Genomic DNA, 13,566 nt, shown 5'->3' with positions numbered 1-13,566 from the left:
CAAAGAATCTTTATGTTCTAGTTTGCAGCCATAATTAAGTGTTTTGTGCTTTATCATTGGGTTGATTTTGAAGTAGAAAATCAATAATCTGCATTTATGTTATTTTGACTGTGTCTTGTGACTATAATTACGTAACTTTTTTTGTTTAGATTTTGTTTCTTGGAATTTGTAATTAACGTTTTTCTCCCATATTTTACCTCTTTTTTATCATATTGTTAGATTCTTCCAGAAAGTATGTCTCAAGCATACTTTCTTGTCTTTGTTTTTTTTCCCTGGAATATCTCAGAGCCCTCTGGTCTCTGGCTCTAGGTCAGATTAAATGCCTTTCAGGCCTTCTCTATAGTTGTGCTCTTGGAACTTCCTTTTTGGCTCTTCTGTTTTTCATCTGTAAAACAGAATCCTATGGATCCTATGTCCTCTTTCTCAGTTTTACTGCTTTGTTTTCTTGACCTCAAGTAACTTCTTCAGACAAGATGAACGGGAGATAAGTTTCAGTGTCTGTCCATATTTGAAAAACTTTATTCTGCTCTCAAATGCTGTTGAAACTTAGACTAGGTTTAAAAAATCCTCAGAATTTAGAAGTCATTGCTTCATTGTCTTTTAGTGTATTGGCTTTCTGATGAGATAGATAATGACAGTCTAATTACTGCTCTTCTAGCTTTTTTTTTCCTAGAAGCCTTTAGAGTCTTCTTAACACTGGGATTTTAAAAATTCCCTAATAATGATTTAAGTGGAGCTTCCATTCAATCTCCAGAAATTTCTTGAATTTCTTTAATAATTTTATCTCTTCTATTTTCATAAGTTTCTCTTTCCGCAACTCTGATTATTCAGATGTGGGAACTTCTGGATTGATTGTGTTTGTCTCATCTCTTTTTGAGCATTATTATCTTGAATAGAGATATTACGGGATAATGGGCAATTATGAGATAAGTGGACATTTTTTTCCCCCTACATTTAGGGAATGGTCAACTTTATTTTCTAAAACTTCTTTCTGACTTTACTCATCTTTTAGACTACAGCATCATAGTCTATATGGAAATGGGCATCATTTAACATTTCTCTATTCATATTAACTAGTTTTTAAGTTTTGTCTATCTCCTGAATGCATATCTCTCCTCTAGGGTCAGTTTTCCAATTGCTTATCTTGGTCTCTCTCTTTGGGGCTGTGGACTTTCCTCAAATGTTCAATGATCCTTAGTTACCTTTTATTTTTATGGATGAGGCATTAGAGACCTGATTGATAACCCTACGTCCCTAGCAAGGCTTTTTCTTTCTTACTTTCTTTCTTTTTTTTTTTTTTTTTTAATTTTATTTGAGACAGAGTCTCACTCTGTCACCCAAGCTGGAGCACAGTGACATTATCTCGGCTCATTGCAACCTCTGTCTCCCGGATTCAAGCGATTCTCACACCTCAGCCTCCCAAGTAGCTGCAATTATAGGTGCGTGCCACTGCACCTGGCTAATTTTTGTATTTTTAGTAGAGACGGGGTTTCACCATGTTGGCCAGGCTGGTCTTGAACTCCTGGCCTCACGTGATCCACTGACCTCAGCCTCCCAAAGTCCTGGGACTACAGGCATGAGCCACTGTGCCTGGCCAGCTTTTTCTTTAGAGTAAATAGGTAGGAGGGTACCTGTGTGATGTTTGGTCCCCCTGAATGCCAGAATCTGGACAACTTTACTCTGGGGTACCATCATCTACACTAACATCATTTGTTCTTTTCAGTTTATTTCATTTTCTTTAGAGAATAGACCTCCCTTTTTTCCCCTGCAAGATAAATACCAGCCTGTCTGCTGTGCAGTGTACAACGTCAACTCCATTATACAAGTCTTCAGTTAATCTCCCTCCACCCCCTTTTTTTGAGACAAGGTCTGCTCTGTCGCCCATGCTGGAGTGCAGTGGCACAGTCATGACTCACTGCAGCCTCAACCTCCCAGCTTCAAGCATTCCTCCCACCTCAGTTCCCTGAGTAGCTGGGACTACAGGCATGCACACCAAGCCCGGTTAATTTTTGCATTTTTTTTTTTTAATGATGAGGTTTCACCATGTTTCCCAAGCTGGCCTTGAACTTTTAGGCTCAAGGGATCTGCCCGCCTTGGCCTCACAAAATGCTGGGATTACAGGTGTGAGCCACTGCAACCGCCCCATTTCATTAACTTTCGTTAAGTTTGAATCAGAGAATCTGTTTCAGAATTCCATCTTAATCTCAAATTGGAGAATGTTGTTGTTCATTCAGACTCCTTATTTCCACTTAGGAAAGTGGGCCAGTGTATTACTAAATAAATTTCCCAAAGACATGTTTTCAGTTACAATGAACATTGAATCGTGCAGTTTTATAGCTAATTTTGTGTGCCCTGGGGGATTAAAAAGAAAATCAAGAATTGAGGAAGGTTGGAATGGCCACCAAAAATCTAAATCCTTAGTCGCATCAAGGTATTTCTTATGTCTTAATAGCTCAGTCATAGCATGTAACTGGTTTTGCTATTAAAATGTTTTTCTGTTAATTGAATCTTTTGAAAAAATAATCTGATGAAACAGGTTGATGAAAAGGTAAATAAATACTGAAAAATTTAAGATGTATTTTCCTTTAGCCATTGAAAGGAATGCTGTGTACCCTGCCTTTTGTTTTCTTGTTGTTGTTGTTGTTGTTGTTGTTGTTGTTTTTAGACAGAATCTTGCCCTGTTGCCCAGGACAGAGTGCAGTGATGCGATTTTGGCTCACTGCAACCTTTGCGTCCTGGGTTCAAGTGATTATTGTGCCTAAGCCTCCCAAGTAGCTGGGATTACAGGTGCCTGCCACCACACCCAGCTACTTTTTGTATTTTTAGTAGAGATGGGGTTTCTTTATGTTGGCCAGGCTGGTCTCAAACTCCTGGCCTCAAATGATTTACCTGCCTTGGCCTCCCAAAGTGCTGGGATTACAAGCATGAGGCCCAGAGGTACCCTGCTTTTTTTGCTTAAAGCTCCTAGAACACAGGCAACTAATATGTGTCAGAGCCTGAATACAAATTCAGGTTTTTCTGCTGCTTGAACTTCTCAGTGCACAAAAATTGTGATATAACTAATTGAAGACATATAGAGAAGGAAATCAGTAAATTTTTTAATGCATTATAAAATGAAATATTTACCTATCAAATAAGCTAAGTTTTCAGAATGGGGTAGTACTTAAATACCAAAGGCCCATGTGTGGCTGTGGGGGGGTGTAACTTAGTACAACCTTTTTGGGAAACAGTCATACTATGTAAAAATCATTAGAAGCATTCATGGCCACTGACTAGAAGGAAATATTCCAAAATGTTAATAGTTATGTCTTGAAACAAGTGTTTTCCAAATTTTCCTCATTTAACATATTATTTTTATAAATAGGAATGTTTTAACCCCACTTAGTGGTTTAATTTTAGGGAAATAATTCTAATTAAAGAATAAAGATTATCCAAAAGTATTCAACAACTGTATTTTTAGTAGTGAAAAATTAGAAATAAGTTAAATGTCCAACTGAGCAGAATGTGCCAAAGTAAGCAGTGATACTTCTAAGGGAAGCATGTTAAGATTTTTTGCTCTTGTTGCCCAGGCTGGAGTGTAGTGGCGCAGTCTCGTCTCAGTGTAGCCTCCACCTCCCAGGTTCAAGCAATTCTCCTGCCTCACGCTCTCAAGTAGCTGAGATTACAGGTGCCCACCGCCACACTGGGCTAATTTTTTGTACTTTTAGTAGAGATGGGGTTTCACCATATTGGCCAGGCTAGTTTCAAACTCCTGACCTCAGGTGATCCACCCACCTCAGCCTCAAAAAGTGCTGGGTTTACAGGCATGAGCCACCATGCCCAGCCTGCATATTAAGATTTTTTTTTTTTTTTTTTTTTTTTTTTTTGAGACAGAGTCTCACTTTATCGCCCTGGCTGGAGTGCAGTGGCCGGATCTCAACTCACTGCAAGCTCCACCTCCCGGGTTTACGCCATTCTCCTGCCTCAGCCTCCCGAGTAGCTGGGACTACAGGCGCCCGCCACCACGCCCGGCTAGTTTTTTTTTTGTATTTTTAGTAGAGACGGGATTTCACCGTGTTAGCCAGGATGGTCTCGATCTCCTGACCTTGTGATCCGCCCGTCTCGGCCTCCCAAAGTGCTGGGATTACAGGCTTGAGCCACCGCGCCCAGCCTGCATGTTAAGATTTAAGAGATTTCTGCCGGGCGCGGTGGCTCAAGCCTGTAATCCCAGCACTTTGGGAGGCCGAGACGGGTGGATCACGAGGTCAGGAGATCGAGACCATCCTGGCTAACACGGTGACACCTCGTCTCTACTAAAAAATACAAAAAACTAGCCGGGCGAGGTGGCGGGCGTCTGTAGTCCCAGCTACTCGGGAGGCTGAGGCAGGAGAATGGCGTAAACCCAGGAGGCGGAGCTTGCAGTGAGCTGAGATCCGGCCACTGCACTCCAGCCCGGGCGACAGAGCGAGACTCCGTCTCAAAAAAAAAAAAAAAAAAAAAAAAAAGATTTAAGAGATTTCATAGAAATTTAAAAAGTTTATGATAGAAAAAGCCAGATGCAAATTTGTTTATATGGTATGTGATTACAGATAAATATTTTTATGAAGATACAGCAACATAATGGAAGAAGATTCAGTAGTTTATCAGTGATTATGTTTGCATATTGAGATTCAAGTAATTTTTCTCCTTTGTACTTTTTAATATTTTTCAGATTTATCATGTACTGAAGTTGTAAAGTATTTTTCTAACATGAGGTAAAACTACAGCTAATGTTTTCCTAGGCGGCCACTTGGTAATACTCTGTTCGTATTATCTGAAGATTTAGTTTTTTTGTGGGGAGGGCGGCATTTGATAATATCTTATTTTCTTCTGCCCAAATGGAATGGGCATTTTTGTATCATTTCTTAGATCTGAAACTCAGCACCGAGGCTCTGCTCCCCACTCTGAGAGTGATCTACCAGAGCAGGAAGAGGAGATTCTGGGATCTGATGATGATGAGCAGGAAGATCCTAATGATTATTGTAAAGGTAAGTTCATAAGGAGGTGTGAAGTGAGACATGATCCATCTATTTGCAGTTTCTCATTTGGATGTTTGATCTGTCAGCATAAACACAGTTTTATTGCTGTTTCCTTGTATCCTTTTCTCTAAAACTTAGGAAATAGTATTTGTTCTTAGTCTGACTTAATTTACCAAAGCCTGATTTTATATTAAATGTTTTTACCTTTTTCCTCTTTAAAAGTTATAATACATATTTACCTTAGAAAATTCCAGAGCTGTGTTAAACAGAAAAGAAAGTAAAAGCCTTCTCAATGCTATCAGCCACATATAACCATGGTAACATTTTGGCATATAGATTTTTACAGAATACCTTCTTACTACTTTTTTCTCATAGTGATGGCTGTTAAGTTAAACTGGAATTACAGACACTTAAATGGTGTCATCAGGTTGCCTGTTACCTTTTCTGTTTCTTGATGAGACTTTCCAGAGTCTTTGGGTAGGAACACAAAATGGAATGTATTATACCATCTAGGAGAAGAACGTGGCCCTTATTCTCAGCTGGGAAAGATAAATATGAAAATACCTTGATTCTTGCCACTGTTGGCAGCTTTTTTGAGGCTTTCCTCTGTTTTCTGTTTTTTAGGGGTTTTTTTGTTTTGTGTTTTGAGACAGAGTTGCCCAGGCTGGAGTGCTGTGGAGTCTCAGCCTACTGCAGCCCCTGACTCCTGAGTTCAAGCGATTCTCGTGCCTCAGGCACCCACCACCACGCCTGGCTAATTTTGGGGTTTTTTGTTTGTTTTTGTTTGTTTGTTTGTTTATTGTTTTTGTTTTTTTGTTTTTGAGAAGGAGTCTCCCTCTGTTGCCCAGGCTGGAGTACAGTTGGTATGATCTTAGCTCACTGCAAGCTCCGCCTCCCGGGTTCACGCCATTTTCCTGCCTCAGCCTCTAGAGTAGCTGGGACTACAGGTACCTGCCACCATACCCAGATAACTTTTTGTATTTTTTTAGTAGAGACGGGGTTTCACCGTGTTAGCCAGATGGTCTCGATCTCCTGACCTTGTGATCTGCCTGCCTCAGCCTCCCAAAGTGCTGGGATTACAGGCATGAGCCACCTCACCTGGCCATTTGTTTGTTTGTTTGTTTTGAGACAGTCTCACTCTGTCGCCCAGGCTGGAGTGCAGTGGCACGATCTCAGCTCACTGCAACCTCTGCCTCCTGGGTTCAAGCAATTCTCCTGCCTCAGCCTCCTGAGTAGCTGGGACTACAGGCATGCGCCATGACACCAGCCAATTTTTGTATTTTTAGTAGAAGACGGGATTTCACCATGTTGGCCAGGCTGGTGTCAAACTCTTGACCGCAAATGATCCACCCTCCTCAGCCTCCCAAAGTACTGGGATTACAGGCGTGAGCCACTGCACCTGGGCTGTTTGTTTTTATTTAGAGGAACAAAAATCCCGTTTGCTTACTTGTTTTTGTTTGTTTTGTTTTGTTTTTTGCTAAATAAACAATTATTCTATCTCCTAAAAAACACCTGAGACTGTAATTGTAAATAGATATATATTAGATATATATGTTTAGATAAACCTATTGGATTATCGAGAGACAAGAATATTGTGATATACAACCTTTTTATTATTTTTGGATGAGGCTGTTGTAGGCTCAATCTAAATCATTAATCTTATTCACTTTTTTTATAACATGAATTCAATAATACTGTATGGCTGATTTGACTATTAAGGTTTTCTTCTGTTGAATTGATTGTATAAAAGAAACTTTTTATTGATAAAAGGTATATAGATGTTGAAAAATGTGATGTAAAAATGCCTTTTCTTACCAGTTTCTCCTCCTGGTTTTTCTGATTTCCCCGTGTCTTCTAGGAGGTTATCATCTTGTGAAAATTGGAGATCTATTCAATGGGAGATATCATGTGATCCGAAAGTTAGGCTGGGGACACTTTTCAACAGTATGGTTATCATGGGATATTCAGTAAGTTTTAGTGGTTCTGTAAAAGAATTAGTTAGATGATGTCTAAATATGTTGGTCTGAGTTTCCGCTGCTGATCCAGACTTCAGTCTATCTCTAGCCTGATTCATTTATCAGAATTTTGTTGTTGGCAATAGTCTCTATATTCTTGGAGAAATCACTTTTCTTTCATGAAGAATCAGTATTATATATCTCCCTTTCTACTTTAGAGACGAGTGATTAAATTAATGCTGGTAAAGCTTTTGTCGTTTGATTTTTTTGTTTTTTGTATCGTTTTCTCTTCACCCAAATATTTCTTCTGGCTGCCTGTGGGAAAATACTACAGCTATTAACCTTTTAGTTTTTACCTGTATACAGATACACAGAACACTTGGAATTTGGTACTATCTTTCCCCTTATTTATCCTCATTTTGAAGTTTTGCTTGAAATTCAGGGAGATATTCAAAAGAAGGATTTTAACTTAGAAAATATTCAACAACTGAGATTATCTGAGAACAGATTTTTTATTCTTCCTGTAAATGAAATCTGGCCAGTTAGCATCATTAACAAGTACAGATGTTCCCATAGAAGTAGCGTGTTTGGGCTACAGGGAAAGATGAAATCAGTATTTGTCATTTTTAACCATCTTATAGCTAAACCTTAGCTTCCTAAAGTAAGGGTAGGCTATGTAGTCTTAATTGCCTGTGTTTGTTTCTTAGGGGGAAGAAATTTGTGGCAATGAAAGTAGTTAAAAGTGCTGAACATTACACCGAAACAGCACTAGATGAAATCCGGTTGCTGAAGTCAGTGAGTATTAGATTATATGTATGAATGCAAAGAATTATAAATAAATCAAGTTTCATTGAATTAAAGCACACCAAGTGGAGACTCTTCAGCATGGATAAATTTCTCTATAAAGTTCTAGTATCCTTAAAGAGGTTAAGGAAGACAACAATATTTACACATTCCATGCATGTAGTAGGGAACTGGTGGAAAATGCTATGATTAGAATTCCTCTTACACACATGAACCAAAAAAAAACCTTTCAAATGAATAAAAATATCCACTGAGCATGTTTTACAGGCCAGGTAACTACTGTCATAATGTTTTTTCTTTCCTACTATGGTTAAAAGGAAAGTTGTGTAAATAAATGTATAGCATCTTTTTTGTTTTCAAATATGTTATAGAATACATAATATAAAAATACTGTATTTACTGATTCCATTTATACCTGGAAACTGAGATAAATTCTATCAAAAATGTACTTTTAATTTTGTTTTAAATTAGGAATATGCCATTGTGGTAGAAGGAACTTAAACTCAGAATTAGAAAACCCTGGGTTTAGGTCGCCTTTACCCCGGTATGTTCTCCATGTTACCATTTTTTTCTGAGTTTTAGATTTTTTATTCATAAAGTGAGAATGTTGCACCAGGAGATTTCTATGGCAGTACTTTTCTTATTTTCGACTCCTGGCCTCAGGTGATCAGCCTTAGCCTTCAGAGTAACTGGGGTTACAGGCACAAGCCACTGCACCTGGCTTAAGACAGTACTTTTCAGAATGTCCGTTTGTGACAAGTTTAGGAGCCTTGTACCTACCCAAAAGTAAATTAACATACTGTTTTCTTCATTGAGAAAGTTTTTCCATGAAAAAAAAAATGTCAGCTGAAATAAACAATGCTGTTGGTGCTATAGTTGATTCGCATCCTGCAAAAGCTTCTTAGTTCCTCATAGCCTGGTAATCTGCAGTTAATTTGGAGGCCACACTTTGATATCAGGGAGCAAAATAGTTTAATTAGAAAAATAGTTCCTGTTGGTTGTATTTCCCCTTATGAATTGACTAAGATTTTTCTCCATTAAAGCTATTGAAATTTTAGTATATTTTAAAGACAGATTTATGTGAGCTCTTTCTTGTAGTTAATTTGCTGTAAGTATTCTTCCCGTACCATTTGGCTTATTTCCATGCTTTACCTTTTGCTAAATACTATCTCTTCCCCACTACAGGTTCGCAATTCAGACCCTAATGATCCAAACAGAGAGATGGTTGTTCAACTACTAGATGACTTTAAAATATCAGGAGTTAATGGAACACGTATCCTTTTAAAAACCTATTTGAGAATAAATCATCCCAATCCCAAAGAAAGGAACTAGATTTGTTGTGTAGATGGCCTTGGTGTCTTTTCTCAAGGCAAATTATAATAAAATTACCTCTTTTATTGTACACTTCTGAACACAGATCTGAATTTTGTCTGATTTTGTGTGGTGTGATTTTTCAGGATATTGCTTTAAGTTTTTGTCCCCTTTTCAGGCAATTAGACCGAAATCAAAAGGAACTTTTAGAAAATGCCTTGTATCACCAAGTAAAGATTCTGTGATTTTTGTTAGCACAGAAACTTTTTAAGGGAAGTAATTTATTATGAAAAATACTGTGTTGACCGGGCACGGTGGCTCACACCTGTAATCCCAGCACTTTGGGAGACCGAGGCAGGCGGATAACCTGAGGTCAGGAGTTCAAGACCTACCTGGCAAACATGGTGAAACCCTGTTTCTACTAAAATACAAGAATTAGTTGGGCGTGGTGGCAGGCTCCTGTAATCCCAGCTACTGGGGAGACTGAGGCTGGAGAATCACTTGAACCCGGGAGGCAGAGGTTGCAGTGAGCCGAGATTGAGCCCACTGCACTCCAGCCTGGGCGACAGAGCCAGACTCTGTCTTAAAAAAAGAAAAGATACTGTCTAAAAGAAAGAAAGAGAAAGATAAAGAAAGGAAGAAACTGGGTAAACAATTTAAGGTATGATTGTATTTATTATACTAAGCCTCAACTTTGAAGAGGCTATGAATGTAGCTTATGTTTAGAGTCTAAAAGGGTGTAATTGTTCGCGTTCTGTTATAATGAAAAACTGACTTGTTTTATGTTTTTGTCTGGATTTTTAGAATTGTAGAATTGGAAGGAACCGTAGCTGATTTTCTTCACAGGTATCAAAGTGATGTGCGGTGAGCTAATTGAAAGGTTGTTGAAACAGCTATGCTTATAAAGGTCAATCAGATTTTTCAGTAAATGATGAAGTCGAATCTTACTTAGATTGGAGACTCTAAAATACCTGTTTATAAGCTATTCTTAAAATGTATAAAGACATTTCATAAATTATTTTACTTTTCATGCATGTTTAGCTTCCTTTAATGCACATTCCTAATTGCTGTTGATCTTTTTTTATTTAAAGGAGACAGGATTACATGTGACTGTAGTTTCATGTAGACAATGGGAAGAGATTTGAACAGAGAAGCAGGAAGGAAGTTGGAAAGGAGAGAAAACAGTTGATAATGTGGAAAGACTATTGTTCTAAAGTCAATTCTGAGTCATTTCTTAGAAAAATACAAATCACAGATCCCCCAGATGTCTAAGGAAAACTGCTGCAACCATCTTAAAACAGTATCTTGTGCTTATTGTGGTCATTTTGTAGATGGCTTTCTCTCTCTCTCTCTCTCTCTCTCTCTCTCTCTCTCTCTCTCTCTCTCTCTCTCTCTGTGTTTTCAAAGAATTAAGAATTCTAACCAAGAAATTTTTAAAAAACACACACAGGGTGTCGTGATGGCCATATCTGTTTTTTCTATTATTTAATCTTGTAATGTTTGTCATTGTGCCAGATTTCTTTACTAATTTGTGAAAGTTCCAAGTAAAACTACAGAAATACTCTCAAATCTCCCCAATAATGCTGAGTACCTTTATTTGACCCTAACTAAGCAAAGAAGGCTTTTTAACTATTGAAATATCTTAGTATGTTTGAATTTCAAGTTCCAAGATATTTTTCTTTTCTTTCTTTTCTTTTTTTTTTTTAGATGGAGTTTCATTCTTGTTGCCTAGGCTGGAGTTCAATGGCACAACCTCGGCTCGCTATAACCTCTGCCTCCCGGGTTCAAGTGATTCTCCTGCCTCAGCCTCCCAAGTAGCTGGGATCACAGGTCCATGCCACCATGCCCAGCTAATTTTGTATTTTTCGTAGAGATGGGGTTTCTCCATGTTGGTCAGGCTGGTCTCAAAACTCCTGACCTCAGGTGATCTGCCTGCCTTGGCCTCCCAGAGTGCTGGGATTACAGGTGTGACCTACTGCGCCCTGCCCTCAAGATATTTTTCAAACATCGCTAGGTGATTTCTCTGAGCTTGTGTCCATTGATTCCCTATTTTCTTTTCTCCCTTTGTTCTTAGCCGTTTTTTCCTTTCTTCATCTTTATCTCCCAGCTATCTTTGCTCCTGCGTTATTTACTACTATTAGAGATTGAAAGGATATAACTCAGAACACTATGTTAAGGGTTAGTAATGGCTCATGTCACTCTCCTGCTCCTACCCATTTTCCCAACATAATATACCCACACAGAGCTGTACATTCACATTCGTGTGTTTATGTTTGTTCAGGCATTTTTTCCTCTAGACCACTATCGTTTCTCATATTAAAATATAAAGGACACTAAACTAGAAAGTTAGTTCTTACAGAATTCCATGTAAACTGGCTCACTCTACTTGCCTGGAGGGTGAGGGGAAAAGAATGATTAAGAAGGACAGTTGGTTTCTCTGTATAATGTTGACATTAGCCAGTCATTATTGTCTACCTATATGACTTCCTGTGTCTTTAGGATACTTTTTTTTTTCATGCTATATGCTGTCTTTTTTGCTAGCTGCTCTTATTCATAATGTGCCCTTAATGTGCTTACTCAATAATGTAAGCCTTTTATTTTCAGCCTTTTGTTATTTTCTTTGCACTGTCTCCCCAAGAGATTTTTTTTAACTGTAACCTTGTGATTTCAATTACCAGTGCTTCTGATTGCTACTCATTAGCGTTCTTTCACTCCAATTATTTGGCTCTTCCTTTTTGCCAATTGATTATGATGTTCTATCAAATATTTTTTTAAGCTACTATATGTTTGGTCATTTTAATATCACTGCTTACAAATTAAAACAACATTTTCAAATTGTAATATTTCTCTCAACAAATAAAAAGCAGATCAAAGCTAGAAACATTAAGAGAATAGCTTTACAATCCTATTTTATGTTTAGTCTTTTTAAGTGATCTGCATTTTAAATAATCTTGATAAATTTTTTATTTAATTGCTTTTTAATTTTTATTTATTTATTTATTTTGAGACAGAGTTTCGTTCTTATTGCCCAGGCTGGAGTGCAGTGGCTCAATCTCGGCTCACTGCAACCTTCGCCTTCTGGGTTCAAGTGATTCTCCTGCCTCACCCTCCCGAGTAGCTGAGATTAGAGGTGCACACCACCACGCGCAGTTACTTTTTGTAGTTTTAGTAGAGGCAGGGTTTTGCCATGTTGATGAGGTTGGTCTCTAACTCCTGACTTCAGGTGATCCACCCGCCACAGCCTCCCAAAGTGCTGGGATTACAAGCGTGAGCCACCATGCCCAGCCTATTTAATTGCTTGTTTAAAAACATTTCTTGGCCAGGTGCAGTGGCTCACGCCTGTAATCCTAGCACTTTGGTAGGCCAAGGCGGGCGAATCACGAGGTCAGAAGTTCAAGACCAAACTGGCCAATATGGTGAAACCCCCGTCTCTACTAAAAATACAAAAATTAGCAAGGCGTGGTGGCACATGCCTGTAATCCCAGCTACTTGGGAGGCTGAGGTAGGAGAATCGTTTGAACCCGGGAGGTGGGGGTTGCAGTGACCTGAGATCATGCCACTGCACTCCAGCCTGTGTGACAGAGCAAGACTCCACCACGGGGGGGTAAAAAAAATTTTTTTCCCAGCAGAATCGTAGGTAAATTTCAAATGTAAAGAAGTAAGAATAGTTTAACGAATCCCCACAGATCCATTACCCATTTCAGGAGTTATCAACTTATAGCCAATCTTGTTTTGTCTGTACCTCCTGATAATTCTGTAGCCAGTCTTAAACATTTTATCCGTAATTGTTTTAGAATGCATTTCTAAACGGCAAGGACTCTTAAAATATAACCTAGCCAGTCACTGTGGCTCATGCCTGTAATCCCAGCATCTTGTGAAGCTGAGGTTTTCAAGACTAGCCTGGGCAGCATAGCAAGACCCTGTCTCTACAAAAATAAAAAATACTAGACAGGCATGGTAGCTCATGCCTGTAGTCCCAGCTACTTGGGAGGCTGAAGCAGCAGGGTCACTTGAGCCTGGGAGTTTGAGGCTGCAGTGAGCTGTGATAGCACCACTGTACTCCAGTGTGGCTGGCAGAACAAGATGCATTCTCTGACAAAAAGATTTGTTAAATAAAAAGATAACCTGAATGCAATTATTATACCAAAAAAAAAATTGGGGCCAGTTTTAGTCACAAGTTTCTCTAGTCAGTGTTTCAGTCTCTTCAAATGTCTTGTGCTTTATTTTGTTTTTGTCTGCTGCTGCTGCTGCTACTATTACTACTGCTACTACTGGTTGTTGTTATTGTTCTTATTGTTCTTCTTCTTCTTTGGTCTAATTTTTTCTTTATTGTGGTAAAGTACACATGACATAAAATTGTGCAGTCATTACCATCATCCATCTTCATAACTTTTCGTCTTGTAAAACTGAAACTCTACCTGTTAAATGACTATTGCATCTCATTGGTTTATTGTGTTAAGTCCTCTATTTCCTTGCTTATCTTCTGTCTGCTTGTTCTA

General features: G+C 38.6%; 1 protein-coding gene across 3 annotated transcripts in view; it reads left to right on the top strand.

Moving 5' to 3' along the window:
• Positions 1–13,566, top strand: part of SRPK1 (SRSF protein kinase 1) — a 93,959-nt gene that overhangs the window by 27,874 nt on the left and 52,519 nt on the right. For 2 of the 3 annotated variants that reach the window (XM_010389668.2, XM_010389667.2), the window contains 4 exons: positions 4,888–5,006; positions 6,856–6,964; positions 7,660–7,747; positions 8,942–9,029. In XM_010389668.2, the coding sequence (XP_010387970.1) occupies positions 4,888–5,006; positions 6,856–6,964; positions 7,660–7,747; positions 8,942–9,029 (404 nt within the window). Of the gene's footprint in view, positions 1–4,859; positions 5,007–6,855; positions 6,965–7,659; positions 7,748–8,941; positions 9,030–13,566 lie in introns of all 3 variants that reach the window. The other variant, XM_030928422.1, reaches the window with a different exon arrangement.

This window comes from Rhinopithecus roxellana, chromosome 4, assembly GCF_007565055.1.
Source record: "Rhinopithecus roxellana isolate Shanxi Qingling chromosome 4, ASM756505v1, whole genome shotgun sequence".
NCBI classification, from domain to species: Eukaryota; Metazoa; Chordata; class Mammalia; order Primates; family Cercopithecidae; genus Rhinopithecus; species Rhinopithecus roxellana.
The sequence above is the reverse complement of the archived record's forward strand: the minus strand, read 5'-3'. Positions and strand labels throughout refer to the sequence as shown.